The 22,495-nt window shown below is 45.2% G+C and overlaps 2 protein-coding genes across 3 annotated transcripts; one reads left to right on the plus strand and one right to left on the minus strand.

Annotated features, from left to right (window-relative positions):
* Positions 1-83: 83 nt before the first annotated feature.
* LOC103716899 (barley B recombinant-like protein D) lies at positions 84-7,631 on the minus strand. 2 transcript variants are annotated; one of them, XM_008805094.4, is made up of 3 exons: positions 7,452-7,631; positions 2,597-2,709; positions 84-1,399 (listed from the first exon to the last, which is right to left on the minus strand). In XM_008805094.4, exons 1-3 carry the CDS (start codon positions 7,624-7,626, stop codon positions 404-406), a joined length of 1,284 nt encoding a protein of 427 aa, XP_008803316.2. In that variant the 5' UTR covers positions 7,627-7,631; the 3' UTR covers positions 84-403. The 2 variants fall into 2 exon arrangements, with proteins under 2 accessions (XP_008803316.2, XP_008803315.2); XM_008805093.4 differs by having other exon boundaries at positions 7,398-7,631.
* An 11,111-nt stretch (positions 7,632-18,742) lies between these two features.
* On the plus strand, positions 18,743-19,751 carry LOC103716900 (histone H1-like). The gene is made up of 2 exons (XM_008805097.4): positions 18,743-18,938; positions 19,035-19,751. Exons 1-2 carry the CDS (start codon positions 18,783-18,785, stop codon positions 19,482-19,484), a joined length of 606 nt encoding a protein of 201 aa, XP_008803319.2. The 5' UTR covers positions 18,743-18,782; the 3' UTR covers positions 19,485-19,751.
* The last annotated feature ends 2,744 nt before the right edge of the window (positions 19,752-22,495 follow it).

Raw genomic sequence — 22,495 nt, forward strand, 5'->3', positions numbered from 1 at the left:
CGTTTAGTCCAAATGCTGTTCCCCCATCTAATTAAGAATTCCCTGAAGAGGATCTGTTTACCAATAATAAAGTATTTCTGGGGTGAAGCAAATACCAGCTCATTGTCTCTAATGAAATTAAATATATATATACATAACTCAAAGTAAGTATTCAGGAATCAAACTCCATTCCCAAGCATTTCCATCCCAGATAATGACGAGTGACCAAGCACCTAACATCAGAACATCACCCCCCTTGTTCGCTAGATGCTAATCCTATGCTTCCCTGAAGACATCGTATTCCTCCAGGTGAACAAAAAAGATCCAGCAGGGAAGAAAAGGGTCAATCATAAATAAAAAAAAATCGGTCCTTCCCTACTAAAGTCTAAATTCTAAATTCTAAGACTCATGACTGTATTTTGCCTCACTTGATGGTGATGTAGCGGTTTGTACCATGCTTAGCCCAGTGGTCCTTAAGGTCCACTGACTGCGACAAATCATGGCCCTCTGCTGCCAGCCGGCTGAGAAGCTTTCTGAATGCACCACCACTCATCTTGCGCCCTCCCATGCGAGTGTGCCGCTTGTTGGGCATCACCGGCAGTGGGTACATGGACAGTGTTGTGGTGCAGCAAGCAGACTGCCACCCTCCATTCTCCCACTTGTAACACTGCTGGTATTTTCCTGTGCATGAGCAGACAGGTGCAGGCATTGTTGCTTCCTCAAAAGTGACCTGGTTCAGACCCAGATCCTGACCTTTCCACTCTTGATGCTTTGTCAGAGAAACCCGCTCGTTTAAATCGTCCCCGCCTCCGACCTCGCCCCTCCAGTCACTGGCTGGCTTTGCGATAGTGACCTGCCTGTTCAAATCTTCACCTCCACCTTTTCTACTCTTCCTCGGGGTCTTTGAAGACTTCTTGTATGGAGAGTTTTGGACTTTGGTCTCCTTTCTTGGCCGTTTCACCATTCTGCCTTTTGCAGCACTCTCTGAAGCTGTTGAGATGGGAAATGCCTCAGTTATATGCATCTCTCTTGCGTGGTTGTAGTGGTTGTAGGGGGCATCTGATAGTTGTGGTGGTGACGGGTGAATATGCTGAAGGTGTTGCTGCTGATGATGGTGAATGTGTTTCGACCCACGAGGAGCGGCGCACCCAGGAGGGCATGCAGTTGCACCATTAGTATTCATTCCATTTTCACGAGCATATTGAAGAGCTGCAATAGCATTGTCTCGTTCCATGATGGCATTGTTCCGCTCGGCAATTGCAGTATCACGTTGGAGGATTGCCACATCTCGTTCAGCCAAAGCAGCTTTCTTCTCAGCAAGGGCTATGTTGTGTTCTTGGATAGCATTGTCACGCTCAGACATGATGGCCATGAACTTTATGGTTTGGTTTTCTTTCAGTTGATATTGAGGCATCATCCACTAGCATATCATCCAAAACAGGATGATCAGAAGTGCAATCTAACCAGGAAAACAAGGGCATGCTAGATGGTAGACTAGCACAGGGTTTGTTGTTTCAGCAAATTGTATAGAAGGTGGAAGTTTAGGAGACCAATGCCAGGGGGAGAGGTTCAAGTTTCCCATAGTCGAGTGATGCAGTTATTTAAAAGATTCACAAGACAAGATTCAAAATTATCATAGTGTATATAATGCAGCAATTTGTCACTCGTTTGCCCTACCATTAACATTGAATGGAGCTGCATGCAACTTTACATTTTAATTCAAGAAGAACCATACAGAATAATGGCAAAAACTTTTGAAACTCACATCCTTAAATAAGTTGAGAGAAGAAAGAAAATGAAAATGGTTCAGAAAACATGCATCCTAGTATTGACAAACATACAGGTTAGAATACTTGTATTATTTTTATATATGGAATGTTAGGTCTCAATTATGCAAAGAGTAGACAGAAATCACAACATACATCAGAAGATCCATAAATCAATTATAAAACAAGAACAAATAAAGATTTTTGGATTGCTAATTGTCAATTGTTTTTTGTCAAGAAGGGAAAAAATAAAGGTTGTAAAACATGCATGTTGAAAATCTTCAGAAATTGTTAGACAACATTGAGATACTCAGGCGCAGAAGGCCAAGCAAGCTTTGAAAAGAATAAGATATGAGTAAATGGTTTGACAGGATAGGAAAACTTAACAAAAATTGAAATCAAAGTAATAATGTAGGCGAAGGATTTGAAGAAACATACTGGACAAAGGACGTGGCCTTGATCAACAGACATTTCTGTGCATATTTTCTTCATTACCTGTGTGTGAACTTGATAAGGGAAAAATAGCAAGATATGCTTCAATAAGTTGATCGCTGCTGAATGGGATAACGTCTCAGTTACAGCTGATGTCATGAACAGATAGAGAAGATATAGGAAGGAAGAAGTTTGCGTCAAGGGAACTTTGAGGTATGGACAATAGTTTATGAAAAAAAGATGGGATACTTGTTGGGTCTGCATTTCAAGCCATAGTCATAGTTATCACTTATAACCAATGACATAAGCATCAGAGCAATAATAAGAAAAGAATAAGTTTCACCGAGTCACCACTTTTTTCATATCATACATGGAGAAAAAAGATCAACAGACATTTCTGTGCATATTTTCTTCATTACCTGTGTGTGAACTTGTTTGTATTGATCTGTCTTGTGCCTCCCATTCTCCCTCTGGCCACTGTTGTCCATTTCTACATTCACTTGCAGCAACAAATACATAAAGCTTCTGATACCTGTTACATGTTCCAAGGATTGTTCAATCAGCAACAAACTACAAATCAGATAGTTGACACTTGAGAAGTTATCTGTGTGTGTGTGCGTGTGCATGTGTGTGTGTGTGAGAGAGAGAGAGAGAGAAATCTTTGGAGATAAAATTGAAGAATGCTTTCAAGGAAAACTTATTAGCAAATGAAATAAAGAATTTCTCTGAAAAATAACTTTAGGAGCATAGTTCAAGTGCTCAACATTTCAGTCAGGAGTCAAAGTCATGCTCCACTTGAAAATTAGATAAAGGTCTGACATAAAAAAAGTTTATAAACAAAACTATTAACTCAAAATTGACTGATATATTGATTAAAAAATATAGTAACATATTATGAATAATTATAATAAGCTCAAAACTTGCCACACTCACTGGTGTTTTCATTATAAACTTGTGGTGATCATCATTTAAGGTGAAACTCATTTTTAAACTCTATTGCTATAGGCTGATACAAGTAACAGTTTCATTTAAATTAAGAAAAACAGGGACAGCAATCCACTTTTCTTTTGCCAGAGAGAGAGAGATTAACAAAATTTATCTCTTTATCACTCCTAAGCAGCAGCTTACATGTACACAACATCTGATCTCTGATACTTTGACCATTGCATGTCCATGGAACTTTTAGGAAATTTTTTTAATAGAACCAGCTATCATGCGCAGTGCGAAGTTTTAAGGAATAAGGTTAAATGCACAATTGAGACAAGTCTATGACTAGAGCAACCATAACATGAAAAGCATTGGAACTGAATGATGATAAAAGCCTCTCGCTAGGACTAAAAGTATTAAGTCTGCCTTGTTTTCTACCAAGCAATGCCTAAAGATCTACAAATCACAACACTGACTAAGATGGACTCATGCAAATGAGAGAGTGATACTCCTATTGCACAGATTTTCAACAGGCTCAGTCTATGATAGATGGTATTGGGCCATTGGTACAAATCATGTTGTGGGAGTGTCAAATTGAATCCAAAGAGGTACTTGTTGCAATAATAAATAAGATGAGGACAAGCTCTTCACACGTGAAAAGACAAAGTTTGACATGCCAAAGAGATTATGCTATGAGGAATACTGTTAGGCACGAGAACTATGAGATCTTAGAAGCAACTTTGGCAAAGGACAAACTATGATTTGACAGCATAGAGGAAACAATGGAGATCAAACAAGGTGCATTCATGGGCACAATTAGAGGGTTCAACATGATATTCATGCAAAGGTAGGGGAGTTGGACTCATATTGAAGGCCTATGGATGCTCAGCAAGCTAGGCCAAGGTTGTTGGTTTAGAAGACCTTTAAATCAAGTTTTTGCATTGAATCTAAAAGCCAAGATGCTGTCATGGTACCAAGAATCCCAGAAAGTTGAGAAGGATATTAACAAATCAGCTTTGTAGAGAAATTGATGGATTACAGGTGGAAAAGAAATCAACTAGGGTGCGCTAAAATGAGGATATACAATCTTCATAAGAGCTAGCAAGATTATGAAAACATCGAGAGGATATTTCCGGAAGTTAGAAATGAGAACTCTGACAAAGAAACAGGTTTAGCATGAAGGGAGAGGAGACGAGGGGGTGCAGATGGGAGGAATGCATGTATACCGCCCGCTCAATTAAATGACAAAGGTTTTGCTACAGTAAGCATATATTATATTTTATGACTTAACAAGATTGATCTGGACATTGGTTGATGAGGGATATTATGAGAAACTAACAGGTAGTCGGTGGGCAACTGGTTGCTTAATTGTTTTATTTTTTCCCTTTGAGACTTCTACTCCTATCCTGCCATCCTCCACCTCTTCATGGTGAAGAGTCACGGGAGCTCGCACACTCCCACGGTCCCACACAATGCTTGCGAGGGGTTGGACTTCCTCAATGATGCTGGGGCAACACCCCAAGTTTTGCACAGAGTTTTGTACAATAGGTAGTGTCCATCATCCGACCTTGTCAGCCTCCATGACCCTGATCCGACAACCTTCACCAGACCACCGCACTTGATTGCCTACAAGTTAGTCAACCCTCTTAGTGACTAATGATAGTTAATGCTATTTATTAGCAATTGGCATGCATATTTTGTACAATTTGGCATGTTAGATTTCTCCGAAGCTAGAACAATTTTTGGGCGTTCAAAACATGCCAATTTCCTTGTCCCAAGCAATTATGAATATTTTGAATAAGAAGAAAAGATTTAAAGACTTTGCTCATGAATATTAGTAATGATCGTTCATTGTCACTATGTGCAGTGTGCCAAGTAAGACTTTAACTATTGGAGTCGGTGGACAAGTTAGTTGCCTATCAGCACCATGCAATTTTTTTTCCAAAAAAAGGTTCAAGATTACTTTTTGGTTAAAAAATATTAATAAAATGTTGAAGTAGGTGTCATGACAAACTACTACTAGGGTTATGGCATGTACCAGCTAGCATTTGAAATCATGATTCTGGGTCTTATAGCATGACACAGCACACTATGCCTATCTTGTCCGTCCTTTACCAACCCAGGCATGATTCTTATTTGGACATCATAACATATAGCTTCCTCTAAAGAAGCCCAGGTAAAAAGTATGCATGGTGGCTTAATGCCATTTAATGCTCAACCTATTCTGCATTCGTAAAGAGTATAAATGGATATTTATATCATTTTGAAGACTCACTAAAAAACAGATTTGTTGCATTGATAGCTATACTTCCCCACGTATTAAGTTTATATATAAAATTATTAATGCATTGAATTGATATCATCCGTTAAATTGTCAATGTTTACAAAGCACTAGGATATTCATTTTCAAGAATGAAATATTCATAACCTTAATTTACAGCTGAATGGTTTAAAACAGGATAAATTGCTAGTTTAGTGGGACCTAATTGCTTATTGAGCCATTTCAAGCTAAATATCAGCAAGGTACAACTTTAGAAGTCTACTTAGATATCTTATTTGATAAATAAGATCTTAAAGTGACTATTTTATTTTTACTTTTGCCAACGCCACTTTCTTTTTTTGACCCCATCTAAGAAAAGTAATTACTTAGGCCAAGATTCTACAAGATAGAATACGATATTGACTTGACTCTAGAGAAATGAAATTATTTAAATTAATAGAACAGAGGCAAAAAGGTTGTAGAAACTATAACAAACATTACAATGTCAAACCATTAGTAATTTAACATAGCCATCGGTAAATTAGAGTGAGCTCGAGATGTAAACCCTCTCCAAGTGAGATGATACTTTTATATGCATTTAAACTTGAACAGAATAAACCTTCAAGGTTGGCTATATAAAGGAAGAAATTCTATATTTAGCATTGCAAAGCCAAGAACTTAGGTTCCTAACCTAGTAGCTAGAATGATGTATTTGGAGTGTTGAAACCACTTCGGGCACTGTTGGAATTTCGATCCAGAAACCTTTAAATGGGTGCCTCTTTATTATATCTCTTTCATGAGCTCCCCTTCCCCACCTACACACTTGAATCCAATCTTAAATTCACTCCAGAATCAGGTAGCTAAGTGCCTAAATACTAGTGGGTATAACCATGGTATTTATTTTTTAAACAAGATTAAAGGACACTGGCGGGCAATAAAATCTAGAGCATTCCTGGTAGGTTAAAAAATGCCTCTTTATTCTTCCCAGCAAAAGCTACAGGATAATAAGTGAAGTTATAGAACAGATTGACATGAACAAAACTTTTAGAAAGTGTACAGAGAAGTTTCTTCTAATGCAGAAGCATCAATGTCATCTAAATGAGTTAAAAGTTCAATGGTTCATGTGATTACTTCAGGATACAAGTGGCCAAACTTGAAGAAATAAGCTATGGAAGTGCATACAAGCAATCTATATGTGGTCCTTTATTTGCTTAGACCTCTTTGCATGAAATAATAGAACCATTTCATAATCATCAAGTTTAAACTTTAAAGACATATGCCATCTATGCTTATCTGTTTAATGACGTTTACTGTTTCCGAAGCTAATAAAAATAAGATGATGAATGTCAACCACTCATTTGATACCAAAACCCCACTCTCCATAGAAGAGCTAGCAATATGTTTTTTGAGCATTTCAGGCTTAATAGTTTATAACATGGTAATAACTTAGAATCAACCCGATATGCACTAGATCATCATTCACATTTATTGCAGACAGAACTGTATGTCAGTCATGCTCTTTTTGTGTTGGATAAGTCAACCTAAGTTCAGTGGCCTCTCAAACGAGCTATGAGCTCGATTAACCTGCATTCTTTATGCAATTACCAAGAACAAAAGTCTGGTCCATCTCAGAGCAAATTGTTTAGCTCCTGCATAACTTCAATGATGTAGAGTGTCATCCTTTCAAAAAGCCCTAAGGCCTACCCATTAATCAAACATCAACAACCTTTACTCCCCAAGCTAATCGAGCTCACAACCACAAGAATACCAAAGAATCAGATCCAAACAGAAGATAAATTGGAAATAACAACCTAGGATTTGACCCAAGCTTCATCTAGTCCAGAAAACCGCATAAAGCTCGGATTTTTACAACAGCTAACCACACAATGGGACATCAGAAATCTAAATAAAGGACCTGCACAAAATCCAGCTCAGAAATCATAAATTTCAATACAGATAGATAGATACATAGATAGAGAAAAGAAGACGTATAAACCAAAGGCAAAAGGAAAGGGATTAGAAAGAACTCTTACATCCGGGAAGTGGGGTGGGGGGAGGGTAATCAAGAGAATAAGAAAAGAAAATACCCCTAGTTTCCTTTCTTTCTCCCCTCCTCCTCCTCCTCCTCCTCTTCGGATTAATTTCCTGGAAAAAATTTCTCCTTTCTTTCTTTTCCACTGTCACCCTCTTTTGTTTTCTTCGCTGCCTCGAGTCTCCTGACCCCTGGGGTCCACCTCCCGGCTCCCCGATGCTGAATTGCATTAAACCCCAGGTGTCACACCCTTGTGAGGTCGGAATAGGGCAACCGAAATTTTCTTCGAATTCCCTCGCTCACGGTGTGCGGCAACTAGGAAACTTGGCCTTCTTTTCCTAGCTCAGCCACGTGCACTTTACTTCGGTCAGGATCAGCCCGCATGCACTTTGGTTTCAGCCCCTTTGACGCTTGGCCGAAACCTCACAAACACACAATACCATGTAAGACATGAGGATGAAGGGAAAGGGACTTGTATTCACTCACAACACAAGTAGTTTGCTCTCACAAGCCGAGAGTCTAGCTTAGCCCACTCACAAGGAACTTAGCTAACCCCAAAACCCTTCTTGGCCTTCACTTTGGCCCGGCCAACCTCCCTTGGCCGTGGACTGCCCTTGCTTTCACCCGGCGCTAAGGCAATCCCCCTTGGAAACCCAAGCCCTCACTCGGCCAGCACTTCGGCTCCTCCTAAGTGGCCCAATCACTTCAGCCTTTGGCTGATTACAAGGACTCTATGGATTCCCCAAATTGGCTCACTAAGTCACTCACTTAGCTCCCTATTACATCATGTCAAATCGGCCCAAGCATAAGCCCTTTTATAGCTCAAGGTTAGGAGCCCAACTCCTTACCCGATTTGGTTGCAACCTCCTAACTTCCCAACTAATGTAGTTAGTTGGTTCCAACCTCTTCAACTAACTTAACCATCTCCCAACTTCTTCTTGAGCCATGCATGTGCTGGTTGCCACATCAGCCCAGCCAGATTTGCCATGTCAGCCAGCCAGATTTGCCTTGGCCCTTGCAGCCGCCCATGTGTCCAGACCAGCCAGCCACGCCGCCCAACCAGCTGAGGCCCTGTCCGCCCAGCTGTCCAGACCGGCCAGCCATGCCGCCCAGCAGGCTGGAGCCTTGTCCGCCCGCGTGTCCAGACCAACCAGCAGCACCAGCGCCCTGGTCTGGCTGCTGGATTCCTGGTTCGGCGCCTGCTGTCCGCCCGCCTGGCCGCACGCCTAAGTGCCGCGCGCCGCTTCGGCGCTGAGTCCGCCGCGCTCCAGTCCGGCCCGCGCGCCCGCGCGCCTTTGGTTACCACGGCAGCCGCCCGACCGCGCGCGCGCCTGCGTCCGGTCCGCTGGCCTTGGCGAGGTTCGTCGCGCCCAACCTTGCCAAGCCTGGCTGTCTGCGCGTCGCCTGCGCGCAGCCCTCTGCGGCCTCGGCCAACCGTGCGCGCGCCTGCGCACGGCCCACTGTACATCCGGGCGAGGTTCGGTGGAGCCACCCTCGCCGCCCGCGCTTGGCCTGGTCCGCGCGCGCCTTGCGCCCGCCCGGCCAGCGCCTGGCCCTGCTGTCGTGCGCGCCTGCCTGTGCCATGCTCGGCCAGCGCCTGCGCCTCGTCCGCCCAGTATGCGCCAGCCCCGCTCCCAGCTCGGCGCGACCTGGACAGAGCCAAATGGCCGTGCGCCCGCCTGCGCCCGGCCCTGCAATGCCCTGGCTCTGCTATGCGCCACCTGCGCACAGCCTGCAGAGCTTGGCCCCGCTGTGCGCCGCCTGCGCACAGCCCGGACACGGGCCAAACCCTCTTGCGCGCACGCCCCGCGCGCGCCTAGTGCTGAAGGCCTGACATTCCTCCCCCGGCTGAAGAAGTTGACGCCCTCGTCGACTCCTCCCGCAAATAGGAGAAGATATGGTCCTCAAATTGCCATAAATTGGCTGCTTGCTCCCAAGTAGCCTCCGTCACGCCTTCGCCTTCCCATTGGACCAAAAATTCTATGTTTTTGCCTATCTTGCGGCGCTCAAGTATCCTTTGAATTCCCTTGGCATACTCCTTGCCAATAGTCGGTGGAGCCCTCTTTGGAACCACCCTTTCTTCATCAAGGGACTTGTGATATGGCCGCAAGAAGCTTACATGGAATGTGGGGTGAATCTTTAGCCTCTCCGGTAACTCCAACCGGCAAGCCACCGTGCCCACTCGAGCCAAGACCTTGAAAGGGCCATCACATCTTGGCATGAGTCCACGATGCAATTTGATCTTCCCCATCTTCTTCCAAACTTGTGGTGTGATCTTCAACAACACTAGATCCCCAACTTGGAACTCCAATGGTCTTCTTTTCTTATCAGCAAATTTTTTCATCCTCCTTATGGCCTTGGACAAGCTTTTCTTAGCTTCATCAATCAAGTCTTCCTTCTCCTTTGCCATTCGGTGAGCTGCTGGGCACTCACCCGACTCCTCTTGAAGTGCAACATCCAAAGGAGATAAGGGCTGAAATCCAAAACTCAGCTCGGATGGACTCTTACCCGTTGATGAGGACCGGTGCAAGTTGTAGTTGAATTGCGCCGGCTCTAATAAGTCCAACCAATTCCTTTGACTTGCAGTCACATAATGCCTCAAATACTCCTCCAACAGCCCATTGATCCTCTCCGTTTGGCCATCGGATTGGGGGTGATATGCTGTGGAGAAATGAAGCTCGGTTCCCATCGCCTTGAAGAGTTGTGTCCAAAACCTTCCCGTGAACCTTGGGTCCCGATCACAAATGATATTGGCCGGCACCCCAAAGTACTTGACCACCCCATTGAAGAAAAGAGTGGCAGCCACATCAGCGGGACAAGGAAAGGGTGCTGCCATGAAGATTGCATACTTAGAAAACCGGTCTGCCACCACAAAAATAGACCGCATGCCTTTCACCTCCGGCAAGCCCGTGATGAAGTCCATGGATAAGGAGACCCATGGCCTTTCCGGGATAGGAAGAGGCTGCAGCAACCCAGCATCCTTCTTTCTTTCAACCTTGTCCAATTGGCAAAGATGGCATGTCTTCACATAGAGTTCAATATCGGCATACATCCTTGGCCAATAGTAGGACCTCTCAAGCAATGCCATCATGCGTCTAGCCCCTGGATGACCAGCCCACTGTGGGTCATGGGACTCCCTCAACAGCAATTGACGAAGGCCACCTCCTCTTGGCACAAAGAGCCTGCTGCCACGGGCATACAACAGCCCGTCATCCTCCCAAAATCTGTGCAGTCCACCCGCCTGCACCTCGTGCAGCAGTTTGCTGTAGGCTTCATCCTTGGCTGCAATTTCTTTCAATTTGACTTTGAATTCGCTGTGGAAAGTAGTGAGGGCAGTCACATAACCCTCCACACTCTTCCTACTCAATGCATCAGCCACCAAATTCTGCTTCCCCGGCTTGTGCACCCAATCAAAATCAAATTCTGCAAGGTACTCTTGCCACCGCGCTTGCTTGGGAGAGAGTTTCTTTTGAGTAGCAAAGTAGGTGTTCGCCACATTATCGGTGAAGATCTTGAACCGAGTCCCCAGCAAGTAGTGTCTCCACTTCTCTAGACAATGAACCACAGCGGTCATCTCCTTCTCATGCACGGAATACCGTTGCTCGGTGGCATTCAATTTTCTGCTCTCAAACGCCACCGGGTGCCCATCTTGTGATAAAACACCACCAATTGAAAGGTTAGAAGCATCCGTTGTTACCTCAAATGGCTTGTCAAAGTTCGGGAGCACCAACACGGGTTCATGGGAAATTGAGGTCTTCAACTCCTTAAAGGCCTCTTCACATTGAGCCGACCACTCCCATGGCACATCCTTCTTCAACAAATCGGTGAGGGGACTCACAATTCTTGAGTAGCCTTTGATGAACTTCCGGTAATAATTGGCAAGCCCCAAAAAGGCTCTCAACTCACCAATCTTGGATGGAGCCGGCCACTCTTGAATGGCCTTAACCTTGTCTTCTTCCATGTGTATCCGGCCCTTGCTAATCCGGTGAACCAAGAATGAGATCTCCTCTTGGCCGAATTGGCATTTCTCCCTTTTGATGTACAACTTGTTGTCTCTCAAAGCATTGAATACAAGATACAAATGCTCTAAATGCTCATCTAGTGAATTGCTAAACACAACAATATCATCTAGATAGACTACAACAAATTTATCTAGAAAAGGATAAAGTACATCATTCATCAAGTTGCAAAATGTAGCCGGTGCATTAGTAAGTCCAAAGGGCATTACTAAAAACTCAAATGCTCCATACCTTGTGACGCATGTAGTCTTGGCTTCATCTCCCTTGGCAATCCTCACTTGCCAATACCCGGATCTTAGGTCAAGCTTGGTGAAGTATGATGCTTTTGACAACCTATCAAAAAGATCCATTGCATTAGGGATAGGGTAATGATTTTTCACCGTTACCTTGTTGAGTGCTCGGTAATCGATGCACATCCTCAAGGACCCATCCTTCTTCCTTTGAAAGAGTACCGGTGCCCCAAATGGTGCCTTCGATGGTTGGATCAAACCGGCCTCCAACAATTCATCGAGTTGCTTCCTCAACTCCGCCAACTCCAAAGGAGCCATCCGATAGGGGACTTTTGCTGGTAGAACCGCCCCCGGTATCAACTCAATTTGGTGATCCACCGGCCTTCTTGGTGGGAGTTCCTTGGGTAATTCCTCCGGCATGACGTCTTTGAAATCATTCAAAACTTTCTGCACTGCAGTGGGAACTTTCTGCAACACCTCCGGTTGAATCTCCCTTAGGGCAGCAAGGAATGTGTTCTCCCCTTGCTTCAAGCCCTTCTTGGCTTGCTTGGCGGTGATCACCATGCCCTTATCCTTCTCAGCCGGCACCCATGCTTCTGTTTGAACAAAGCATGGTGCCTTCTCATCCCCAATCAAAACACCCCGCAAGTGAGGCATCAAACTAGCTCTTGCCGCCAAGAAGAATTCCATTCCAAGGATTAGATCAAAGTCATCTAAGAGGACAACCATTAGAGAGCACATACCTCTCCAAGATCCCAGCTCCAAGGTGATTTCGGCCACTCCCTTCACTGGTGCAGCCCCCGAATTGACTGCCTTAATCTTACTCGAACAGTCCCCAACTTTCAGCTTCATGCGCTCAGCCTGCCGCAGGGACATGAAGTTGTTTGTCGCTCCCGTGTCCAGCATCGCCCTGACCTTCACTCCATTGATTTTCACCAAAGTATACATCAATCCGGAGTAGATAGAAGGTACCTTTTCCGCTGTTAGGGCGCTGATAACTTGCAGAGGGTTGACTCGTGGCGTGTCACCTTCTTCCCCCTGCGCTGCAGAATTCTGCACCGGCAGTGCAGCGACAGTCTTCTTCTTTGGGCAATTTCTTGCAAGATGAGGCTCTCCACAAATGAAACAGCCCCAAGTAGACTTCCCTTTCTCTTGCTGCTGCTTCTTATTGGCACCAGCAGCAGCTGGTTTCTGCTTCTTTGCAGCAAAGGCCTTCTTCTTCTTCGGCCACTCCTTAGCCGTCTTTGCATCCGACGCCTTGGACTTGGACTTTAGTCCGTTGCCTTGCTGAGATGCTTTATAATCCACCAAGGCCTCCGCTGCTGCCATTGCCGAGGGAATGTCACGAACTCCTTGGCGTCAGAGCTCGGCTTGAGCCCATGGTTGCAAACCACTCAAGAAATTGAATAATTTGTCCTCTTCGGACATGTTAGTGATATCAAGCATAAGAGAGCTGAATTCCTTTACATACTCTCTTGTAGACCCGGTCATCTTCAACTTCTTGAGGCTCTCCCTTGCAAGCCATGACGTGTTGCAAGGTAGGAATTGATCCCTCAATTCCTTCTTCAAGACATTCCAAGATTCAATGCGTGGGCGCCCCGCACCCAAGTCGTCGGCCACCCGGGTTCTCCACCATAATTTGGCATCTGCATTCAAGAACATAGTAGCCATACTTACTTGATCTCTTTCGGGCACTTTGGCTGCATTGAAGTAGTTCTCAAGATCCCACAAGAAGTTCTCTAACTCCTTTGCATTTCTTGCTCCGCCAAAGGGTTTTGGCTCCGGGATCTTGATCCTTCCTCCTTGGTCCGGGTTGGATGAAGTAGAGGGGCCATTTGCCACAGCTCGTTTCAGCAACACTACTTCCTCTTCTAGAGTCCGCATCCGGTCCATCATGGAGGCTACCAAATCGGCTTGATCAGCCCTTTGGTGCTCCGCTCTTGCCCCTACATCTTGAACCAAATCAGCAAGTGAGGTTTCTAAGGAAACCAACCTTTCTTGGTGCTCGGTGTAGATGGAAACCAAGTCTGGAATTTCCTCTTCTCCCGGGTTCCCAACTAGCTCCTCTAGTCGGACTACCCTCTCGGTTAGCGTCATGACTCCGGGATGCACCAAGAACTTCAAGAATCAGCAAGTAGGTGCTCTGATACCACCTGTCACACCCTTGTGAGGTCGGAATAGGGCAACCGAAATTTTCTTCGAATTCCCTCGCTCACGGTGTGCGGCAACTAGGAAACTTGGCCTTCTTTCCCTAGCTCAGCCTCGTGCACTTTACTTCGGTCAGGATCAGCCCGCATGCACTTTGGTTTTAGCCCCTTTGACACTTGGCCGAAACCTCACAAACACACAATACCATGTAAGACATGAGGATGAAGGGAAAGGGACTTGTATTCCTCACAACACAAGTAATTTGCTCTCACAAGCCGAGAGCCTAGCTTAGCCCACTCACAAGGACCTTAGCTAACCCCAAAACCCTTCTTGGCCTACACCTTGGCCCGGCCAAACCTCCCTTTGGCCGTGGACTGCCCTTGCTTTCACCCGGCGCTAAGGCAATCCCTCTTGGAAACTCAAGCCCTCACTCGGCCAGCACTTAGGCTCCTCCTAAGTGGCCCAATCACTTCAGCCTTTGGCTGATTACAAGGACTCTATGGATTCCCCAAATTGGCTCCCTAAGTCACTCACTTAGCTCTCTATTACATGACCTCAATTCGGCCCAAGCATAAGCCCTTTTATAGCTCAAGGTTAGGAGCCCAACTCCTTACCCGATTTGGTTGCAACCTCCTAACTTCCCAACTAATGTAGTTAGTTGGTTCCAACCTCTTCAACTAACTTAACCATCTCCCAACTTCTTCTTGAGCCATGCATGTGCTGGTTGCCACATCAGCCCAGCCAGATTTGCCATGTCAGCCAGCCAGATTTGCCTTGGCCCTTGCAGCCGCCCATGTGTCCAGACCAGCCAGCCACGCCGCCCAACCAGCTGAGGCCCTGTCCGCCCAGCTGTCCAGACCGGCCAGCCATGCCGCCCAGCAGGCTGGAGCCTTGTCCGCCCGCGTGTCCAGACCAGCCAGCAGCGCCAGTGCCCTGGTCTGGCTGCTGGATCTCCTGGTTCGGCGCCTGTTGTCCGCCCGCCTGGTCGCACGCCTAAGTGCCGCGCGCCGCTTCGGCGCTGAGTCCGCCGCGCTCCAGTCCGGCCCGCGCGCCCGCGCGCCTTTGGTTACCACGGCAGCCGCCCGACCGCGCGCGCGCCTGCGTCCGGTCCGCTGGCCTTGGCGAGGTTCGTCGCGCCCAACCTTGCCAAGCCTGGCTGTCTACGCGTCGCCTGCGCGCAGCCCTCTGCGGCCTCGGCCAACCGTGCGCGCGCCTGCGCACGGCCCGCTGTACATCCGCGCGAGGTTCGGTGGAGCCACCCTCGCCGCCCGCGCTTGGCCTGGTCCGCGGGCGCCTTGCGCCCGCCCGGCCAGCGCCTGGCCCTGCTGTCGTGCGCGCCTGCCTGTGCCATGCTCGGCCAGCGCCTGCGCCTCGTCCGCCCAGTATGCGCCAGCCCCGCGCCCAGCCCGGCGCGACCTGGACAAAGCCAAATGGCCGTGCGCCCGCCTGCGCCCGGCCCTGCAATGCCCTGGCTCTGCTGTGCGCCACCTGCGCACAGCCTGCAGAGCTTGGCCCCGCTGTGCGCCGCCTGCGCACAGCCCGGACACGGGCCAAACCCTCTTGCGCGCACGCCCCGCGCGCGCCTAGTGCTGAAGGCCTGACACCAGGAGAGGCTTTTGAAGACCCGGACATACGGCCCCTTCCCGGCCCCCGGGATTAGGAAGGGGGGAGGGGGCGTCGATAACGATGACAAGGCTTCCTAATTGGCAAAGCCCACTGTTTCCCGAGGTGAACCTAGATTGCGTTCTCTTCTGGATATGGGCCTAGATTTGAGGGCAGGGGAGATCTAGTGAGAGATTACGTTTGTGGATAATAGAGGGAGTTGTTCAAATCTGATTGTTGTTCAAATCTGGAAATGGGCCTAGATTTGAGGGCAGGGGAGATCTAGCTCTCATGTTCGCTATTGGTATGAGCACTTGATTTATAGCTATTCTGCCAATCTTTTGTTTCTCTTTTTTTGGAACTAGCTTAGCTTCTGATCTAATTGATAGAGTTGAAACAAGAGATCATGTCGTGGCTCTTCCAGCTATTTTTCATCTTTTCCTTTCTTCTCTTCTTTTCACTGGTGAGTGCCCTCTTTCATCTTTGGAAAGACTAAGAATTCAACGGCATGTCTTTTAATTCCATTTTGTGATCTTTAGCCTATCTAGACCCGCATTCCATCTTGCTCTCGATTGATTTGATCGAGCCCTATAGTTGGTTATGTTAGTCGGTTCCAGCATGGTTTTATTAGGGGTAATTATTTGAATGGAAAGTGTTGCTGGAAATTGGACCCGGGGGCGACCGCTGGGCCAGGAAGGGGGAGCTCCGGTGAGAATCGGCGGTGATCGGCGGCGGTCCGTCGACGCGTGGCGTCCTCCGGAAGACCTGCAAGAAGCCGGTGGCCGGAGTTTCCGGCGCCGGCCCTCTGATGCTTAAGTCAGAGGGGGCAAATGTGAGAATGGAGACAATAGTAGAGAGTCTGGGTTTTTTTGCTTCCCCCCCTCTTAAAATGGGGGAGTTCCCTTTTTATAGAGGGAGCTGGATTACCTGTGATGTGACGGGGCAAACGGCCTGTCGTACAATCTGGTATGGAGTGAAAATTAATGCTCAATCGTGTGAGTCAACGCTGTTACTGTTGGAGATTAGGTCGAAGCTCTCGAGTCATCGTTGAATCATGCTACATCAGTTGTCAAGTAGGTTTGCCATAAGAGGCTCAATGTCCGTAGACAACAGAAGCCATACGCTTTAATTGTTGAGTGAACCGGGGGTCGGAAGAGGTCGTACGCTTTGATGGTTGAGTGAACCGGAGATCATCATGAACCATGCCCATTTAATGGTTGAGTGTGCTGGAGGCCTGCAGAGGCCATGCGTAATAATAGTTTGACGACAGTGGCAGGATACGATGAGGTTGCGTATCTGGAGTCAGACTTCCTTAAGGAGTTAGGCCGGGGTCAAATATTTGGACAAGGCATTTCGGAATTCGGCACCTGGTCGGGTGCCGAGCCAGTTGCCAAGCTGGGCGCATTCTAGTCCGAGCGTCATCAGGTCGGACGCTTCTGGTCGGCGCTCCCCGGTCGGGAGCTTCCTGGTCGGCGCTTCCTGGTCAGGAGCTTCCTGGTCGGGCGCTTTCTGGTCGGGAGTTTCCTGGTCGGCGCCTTTCGCTCCAGGATGCCTTATATTTTTCCCCCAACAGAAAGAACGGATAACAGCAATAAAAATAGAGGTATCCAGCCAAATAGGTGCGAGAATTATTCAAAAATTTTGTTCAAATGATTTTATATAGGAAAAATAGAAATAAATAAATTAAAAGGTCGTTTTTGATCTTCTTAAAATGCTTCAAAACTATCCTCTTTTATCTTCCTTTTGCTCTGGTGCCTAAAACCTTTATTTGATAAAATAAAAAGTTGAATACGTGGTTTTTGTTCAAGTTTATTTTAGCTTATTTTCGAATCAATCATGTTTTATCATAGACCTCACATTGTAGATTGGAATGGATGTATGCGTAAATTTAATAGCCTTCTCTAGTTAGGTTGAGTCAGCGTCCGTGGCGTTGGGCCTTAAATACTGCCTGCTGCATGGTCCGGGGATGACACGAACCAGAAAAGGCTATTAAGGCTATCAGTAAAACATTACCAATTAGCCAAAATAATATTTTTAGAACTAAAGGGAAGGAAACAAAATTCACCATCAGCAATCTAAAGTCTTTTAAAATGTTTTTTATTTTTCTTCCCGTTCCCATCAATTATACTTCACCAAGCAACCCTTCTTTAACGATGCTCTTTTGGGATTGAATAGCTCCCTAACTCAGTCTGAATGTATGCAAAAATTTTCCTATGCTTCCTCTTCATAGATTCTCCGTTTATTAGGTATCAAATAGTTTGCATGCATTTGTCTCTCTCGAGCCTATAAAACGGATCTTAGAGAACCCAAGTTCTGAGGCTTAGCGAATTCTCTAGAAGTTAGTGGATCTGGCAAGCAAGCTAGATATTGTTAGTTCTTTATGGAAAAAGGTGGAAGAGTTCCAGGGAAGGATTTAGAATGACCTAACTGCAACCATTCATTGTATATGGAAGAGCTTATAAAAGAAAGGAGGTCTTATTTGTCCAAACAATCAAATAACAAGTTTGTAAGAGTTCTCTAGTAGATTGTTAACATTCTCCTAAATATTTTCTTATATGCTCTTTTTCTCTCTTTCTAATTTCTTCAATATTAAAAAATCCATAATTTCTAATCTTGTAACCCCTACAAAATCTTGGAAAACTTGACACTTGCCCATTTTTTGACCACAATTTTAGAATCCTTTAACCATTAACATTCAAATTTTAGTCATGCACTCACTTACGGAATTTGCATATTATATTGCACACAATTTATCTATGCACACTATTATATTATTTGTGCATGTACTCTCTCTCTCTCTCTCTCTCTATATATATATATATATGTATGTATGTATGTATGTATGTATGTATGTATGTGTGTGTAGTTATTTGTAACTGTATGTAAAGTCAGATATAAATACATATAGGATTAGGGATAAAAATAAAACGTCTTAGAAATTATTGGATGGAAATAAAACATGAAATGATGGTCAATCAAGAAACTGGGTATCAATTACCTCCAAAACGTTATTTTTTTTTTGTACCAGAAAAAAAAGTTTATGGGCGCTGAAGAAAATTAGTCCTAAAAAACGGTTGCGAAAAAGCACCATCAAATACAAAGAAACAAAGGGGACCCATACCCACCCCCAGCGTTCCCGAAAGATCAAAAGAACCAAACATAAATCCCGAAGGGAAAACTTTAACGATCTCACCCATCGCATCCACCGTTCATTCTGACGGCAGGTATGCACCCCCAACGATAGTGGGGGTCGATCCGCGTGATTCTCTCAGGACCAATCACAACCCGCCTCTGATCCCCGCGTCCCTCCTATAAATATCGCGAAACGTCCATCGTACCTTCCCATCGCCCGTTCGGTTACATTCATCTTTCTCGAGTTCTCTGACGATGTCCGCCGTCGAAGGAGTCCCGAAGCCGGCCGAGGCCAAGCCCGCGGAGGCGAAGCCGGCCAAGGAGAAGAAGCCTCGAGCCTCCAAGGCCGCCAAGGAGAAGAAGCCCAAGGGCTCCAACTCCTCCGCCCCCTCCCACCCCCCCTATTTCCAGGTAAAAGTCCCTCCTTTCCCCTTCTTTTCGATCACTCTCCGGTTCCCAATTCGAAGTTTCGGTTGTAAATTTCCTGATTTCGGTTCTCTTGTGCAGATGATCAAAGAAGCCCTGTTGGCGTTGAACGAGAAGACCGGATCGAGCCCGCACGCGATCGCCAAGTACATGGAGGAGAAGCACAAGGGGGTCCTCCCGGCGAATTACAAGAAGATGCTGGCGACCCAGTTGAAGAATTTCGCGGCCAAGGGGAAGCTCGTGAAGGTCAAGGCCTCGTTCAAGCTGTCCGAGGCCGGGAAGAAGGAGAGCAAGCCGGCGGCGAAGGAGAAGAAGCCGGCGAAGGCGGCTTCCTCTGGTGGCACCAAGCGCAAGGCTCCTGCAACCGCTGCTGCGGCGAAGAAGAAGCCTGCGGCCGCTTCGAAGGCTCCGAAGTCCCCCAAGAAGGCAGCGGGATTGAAGAGGCCCAAGAAGGCAGCCGCGGCGAAGCCCAAGCAGCCCAAGTCCATTAAGTCCCCTGCTACCAAGAAGTCTAAGAAGGCCGCCGCTTGATGCTGTCCGAGCGGATCGTTTTAGTTGGGTTTCGAGATTGTAAAGATTTTGGATTTTAATTAATCTGTTGTCAATCTTTGTAAATCTCGCTTGCTATAGGTCTTTTTCCCTTCTGAAGGAGATACAAGCAGTGCGACGCTTTCTTTTAGGAGTCATTCTAAGATTCTAACCCTTAGTTGGGTTTTATTTTTGGGTTACAACACCAGTGTTGGGTTTGGTGGTGTGGTTTAAGTCTTCAACTGATTATTTGGTGAAAGTTACTGCACTTGCAAATTTATCACAAAAAAAAAGAGAGAAAATCAAGACTCTGTATGGAATTCATATGCAGTTGTTATGAAGAAAGGAATTAAAGATTTAGGAGCGCATCATGACATCGACCCATCGTGGATAACATGAGGGAGCATAGATCTTAGGGGTAAGTGTGACGGGAGTTTTTTTTTTCTAGATCTTTTTTTAAGAAAAAGGAGGGAGATCCATGTGTATTTTAATTATCCAGATTCTTGATGATGCATCATCAAAGAATAAAAGCAAGAAACTATAGTGACCTTACACTTAGTTTACCATTTCTGCTGTGTTTTCGTCTCTTTCTATACTGTTAAGTTTCCAATGATTTACTTGGTATCAATGGCCAGAGATTGAGATAGATCGAACAAGCATCGAAGGAGATCCCACCGTTCGTATGAACTTGCTTGTATGGACAGTTTATTATTCAACAGGAGAAGACAATAATACTGACAGAGAGGTTCCAGGCTCGTCGTTATATATCAAAGAATGCATCTACGACCCCAGCTTGCTTGATCTCACACAATTTGGATCCTGGAGGGATAATGGACAAAATACAGTCAATTTAATAACATGCTAAAACTTAGGACAGCCAAAGTTAGCTATATGGCACTTCTTTTTATCAGACTGAGAATGGCCAGGGATGATAATTTGTATTTGTATTGAAATAATCCTTGACATACCATTGGGGTGGCAGATGGGTCGGGTCAGATCAGGTTGGATGTAGGTCAGGTCAAAAATTTATCAATCTAAATCTAACTTGTTTATTAAATATGTCAAAATTTCAAATCTGAATTCGACCACATAATCCATTTATTAAACAGGTTAAATAGGTTAGGCAGGGATAAATTGATTTAAACAGGTTAAACACGTTAAGCGGGTTGGGTTAAATAGGTTAAAAGTAGATCAAGTAGATTTCAAACAGTTTAAATAGATTTTAAACAAGTCAAATGGGTCGGATCGGGTTATGACCCGATTCAATTATTAAACGGGTCAAAATAGGTTACAACTTAAACGGGGCAAAAGTTTAAATATGAACCCAATCCATTTAATAAATAGGTTTAGACGGGTTGATTCATTTACGACCTAAATTTGTTTATGTTAAACCCAAACTAAATCAAAGTAGGGCGTTCACAGGTCGGATCATAAATAGGCTCATCCTAAGTTTCTGATGGCTCTCGCATAGATGGGCTGATGGAGGCCCTGTTGGGCCAACCCGCCCATAAGCACGATATTCCAGTCTCCACAAGAGTGGATCAAAAGTTCAAGAACTGGCCCAAGGCTTTGGGACCGAAGACTACCTCTAAGACAGCCCTCATCACATAAGCACCAATTCTGTTTTATGGAAAGGGTTTAGGTTGTCTCCCCTGGTGACTGCAATCAAAATATGAAAGGAGATTAAGGGGCCACGGCTCAGATTCCATGCTCCCTTTCTTAGTCGCTTTCTTATTTTATAAGACTTAGTTTGGAGAATAGAACATAAATTTTTTTCGGTAAATGTTTTCACCCTCAATTAGGTGCAGTTAAGATCGCGATAAAATGAAGGGAGTCTCAATCTATATTTGCTCAAAGAATGTTCATCTCTATTTTTTAGTATTATAAATATCATGGTACAATCCATAGTAGTGTGGTTACTTTTGATTGAAAATCCAAATATATCTCCACTTATGTCGCTATCTTTTGCAGCATGTAGCAAGTATATCTATCAGGGGGGCATTTTTCATTCCAAGAGTGAAAACATTAGGGAAGAAAATTGTTTGGCCTTATTCAGACACAAGACCTCTGGGATTCTTTGAATCCAAATGAACCATATCAATTTAGGACAAGGGTTGTATCCTTCTTACATACGGATCCACCATTGGATCGCACAATGGTCGCTTTGAGATCTATACGGCAGATGAATGAAAGAGTTCGTAGTGCTTTGAGAGCTGTACGGAGCATGATCCAATAGTTGACGTAAAAAAAGATCAATCAATTTTTCATGTGAAAGATACAGACGGACCCCTCTAATCTACTTGGGCCTTAGTTGCTGTGTAATCTAAAGCTCTCGGAAACTCGAAGAATGATAATTTGCCTTGATTTTTCAAGGTACCGCTTGGTTATGTGTTAACCGAAGATGTGCAAAGGCATCATTATCAGATATCAATCCTAAAAAAACTGAAGTTGTCTAACTGCATCGCTTCCTAATCTTGTATGGAAGCTGAAGAAAATATTACTCAATATTGCTTTCATTTTGGTTAGGCCTGGACCAAAATGCTAGATCACCTCTACCTTCAAGGACCACAATACCCCAAAAGACAAGCTTCCCTAGCCTTGGCCTCATTTGGTTCTCATATCAAAATAGCTTAAAGCCAACACCTTCATTTTGCTTCGGCTTATCACTGGATTAGATAAACAACTATGAAGGAGCTAGCGATCCTAGGTGACTTTTGTTCTGTTTCAAAATGTCACCTCCAAGATTGGTTATTTTCATTAACATCAAAATTCTTTTTCGATAGAACATGTCGAGGATCATGTGATTAATAAAAAATAGGTTAAAAAGAGATAAGAAGCATGCTTTTAATCCTTTTGGCACTTGCTTATTTGATACAATTAATATTATTAGATCCAACATGTAGCCTGATCACCTGCATTCAGACTTGTTTCTCTGTGCTTTGAAATCACATTTTCCTCCAAACATTTCTAATCCCACCTCATAGTCCTTAAGAAATGTATAATGCTGAGCCTAG

Source organism: Phoenix dactylifera, chromosome 5 (assembly GCF_009389715.1).
Source record: "Phoenix dactylifera cultivar Barhee BC4 chromosome 5, palm_55x_up_171113_PBpolish2nd_filt_p, whole genome shotgun sequence".
In the NCBI taxonomy this organism is placed as follows: domain Eukaryota; kingdom Viridiplantae; phylum Streptophyta; class Magnoliopsida; order Arecales; family Arecaceae; genus Phoenix; species Phoenix dactylifera.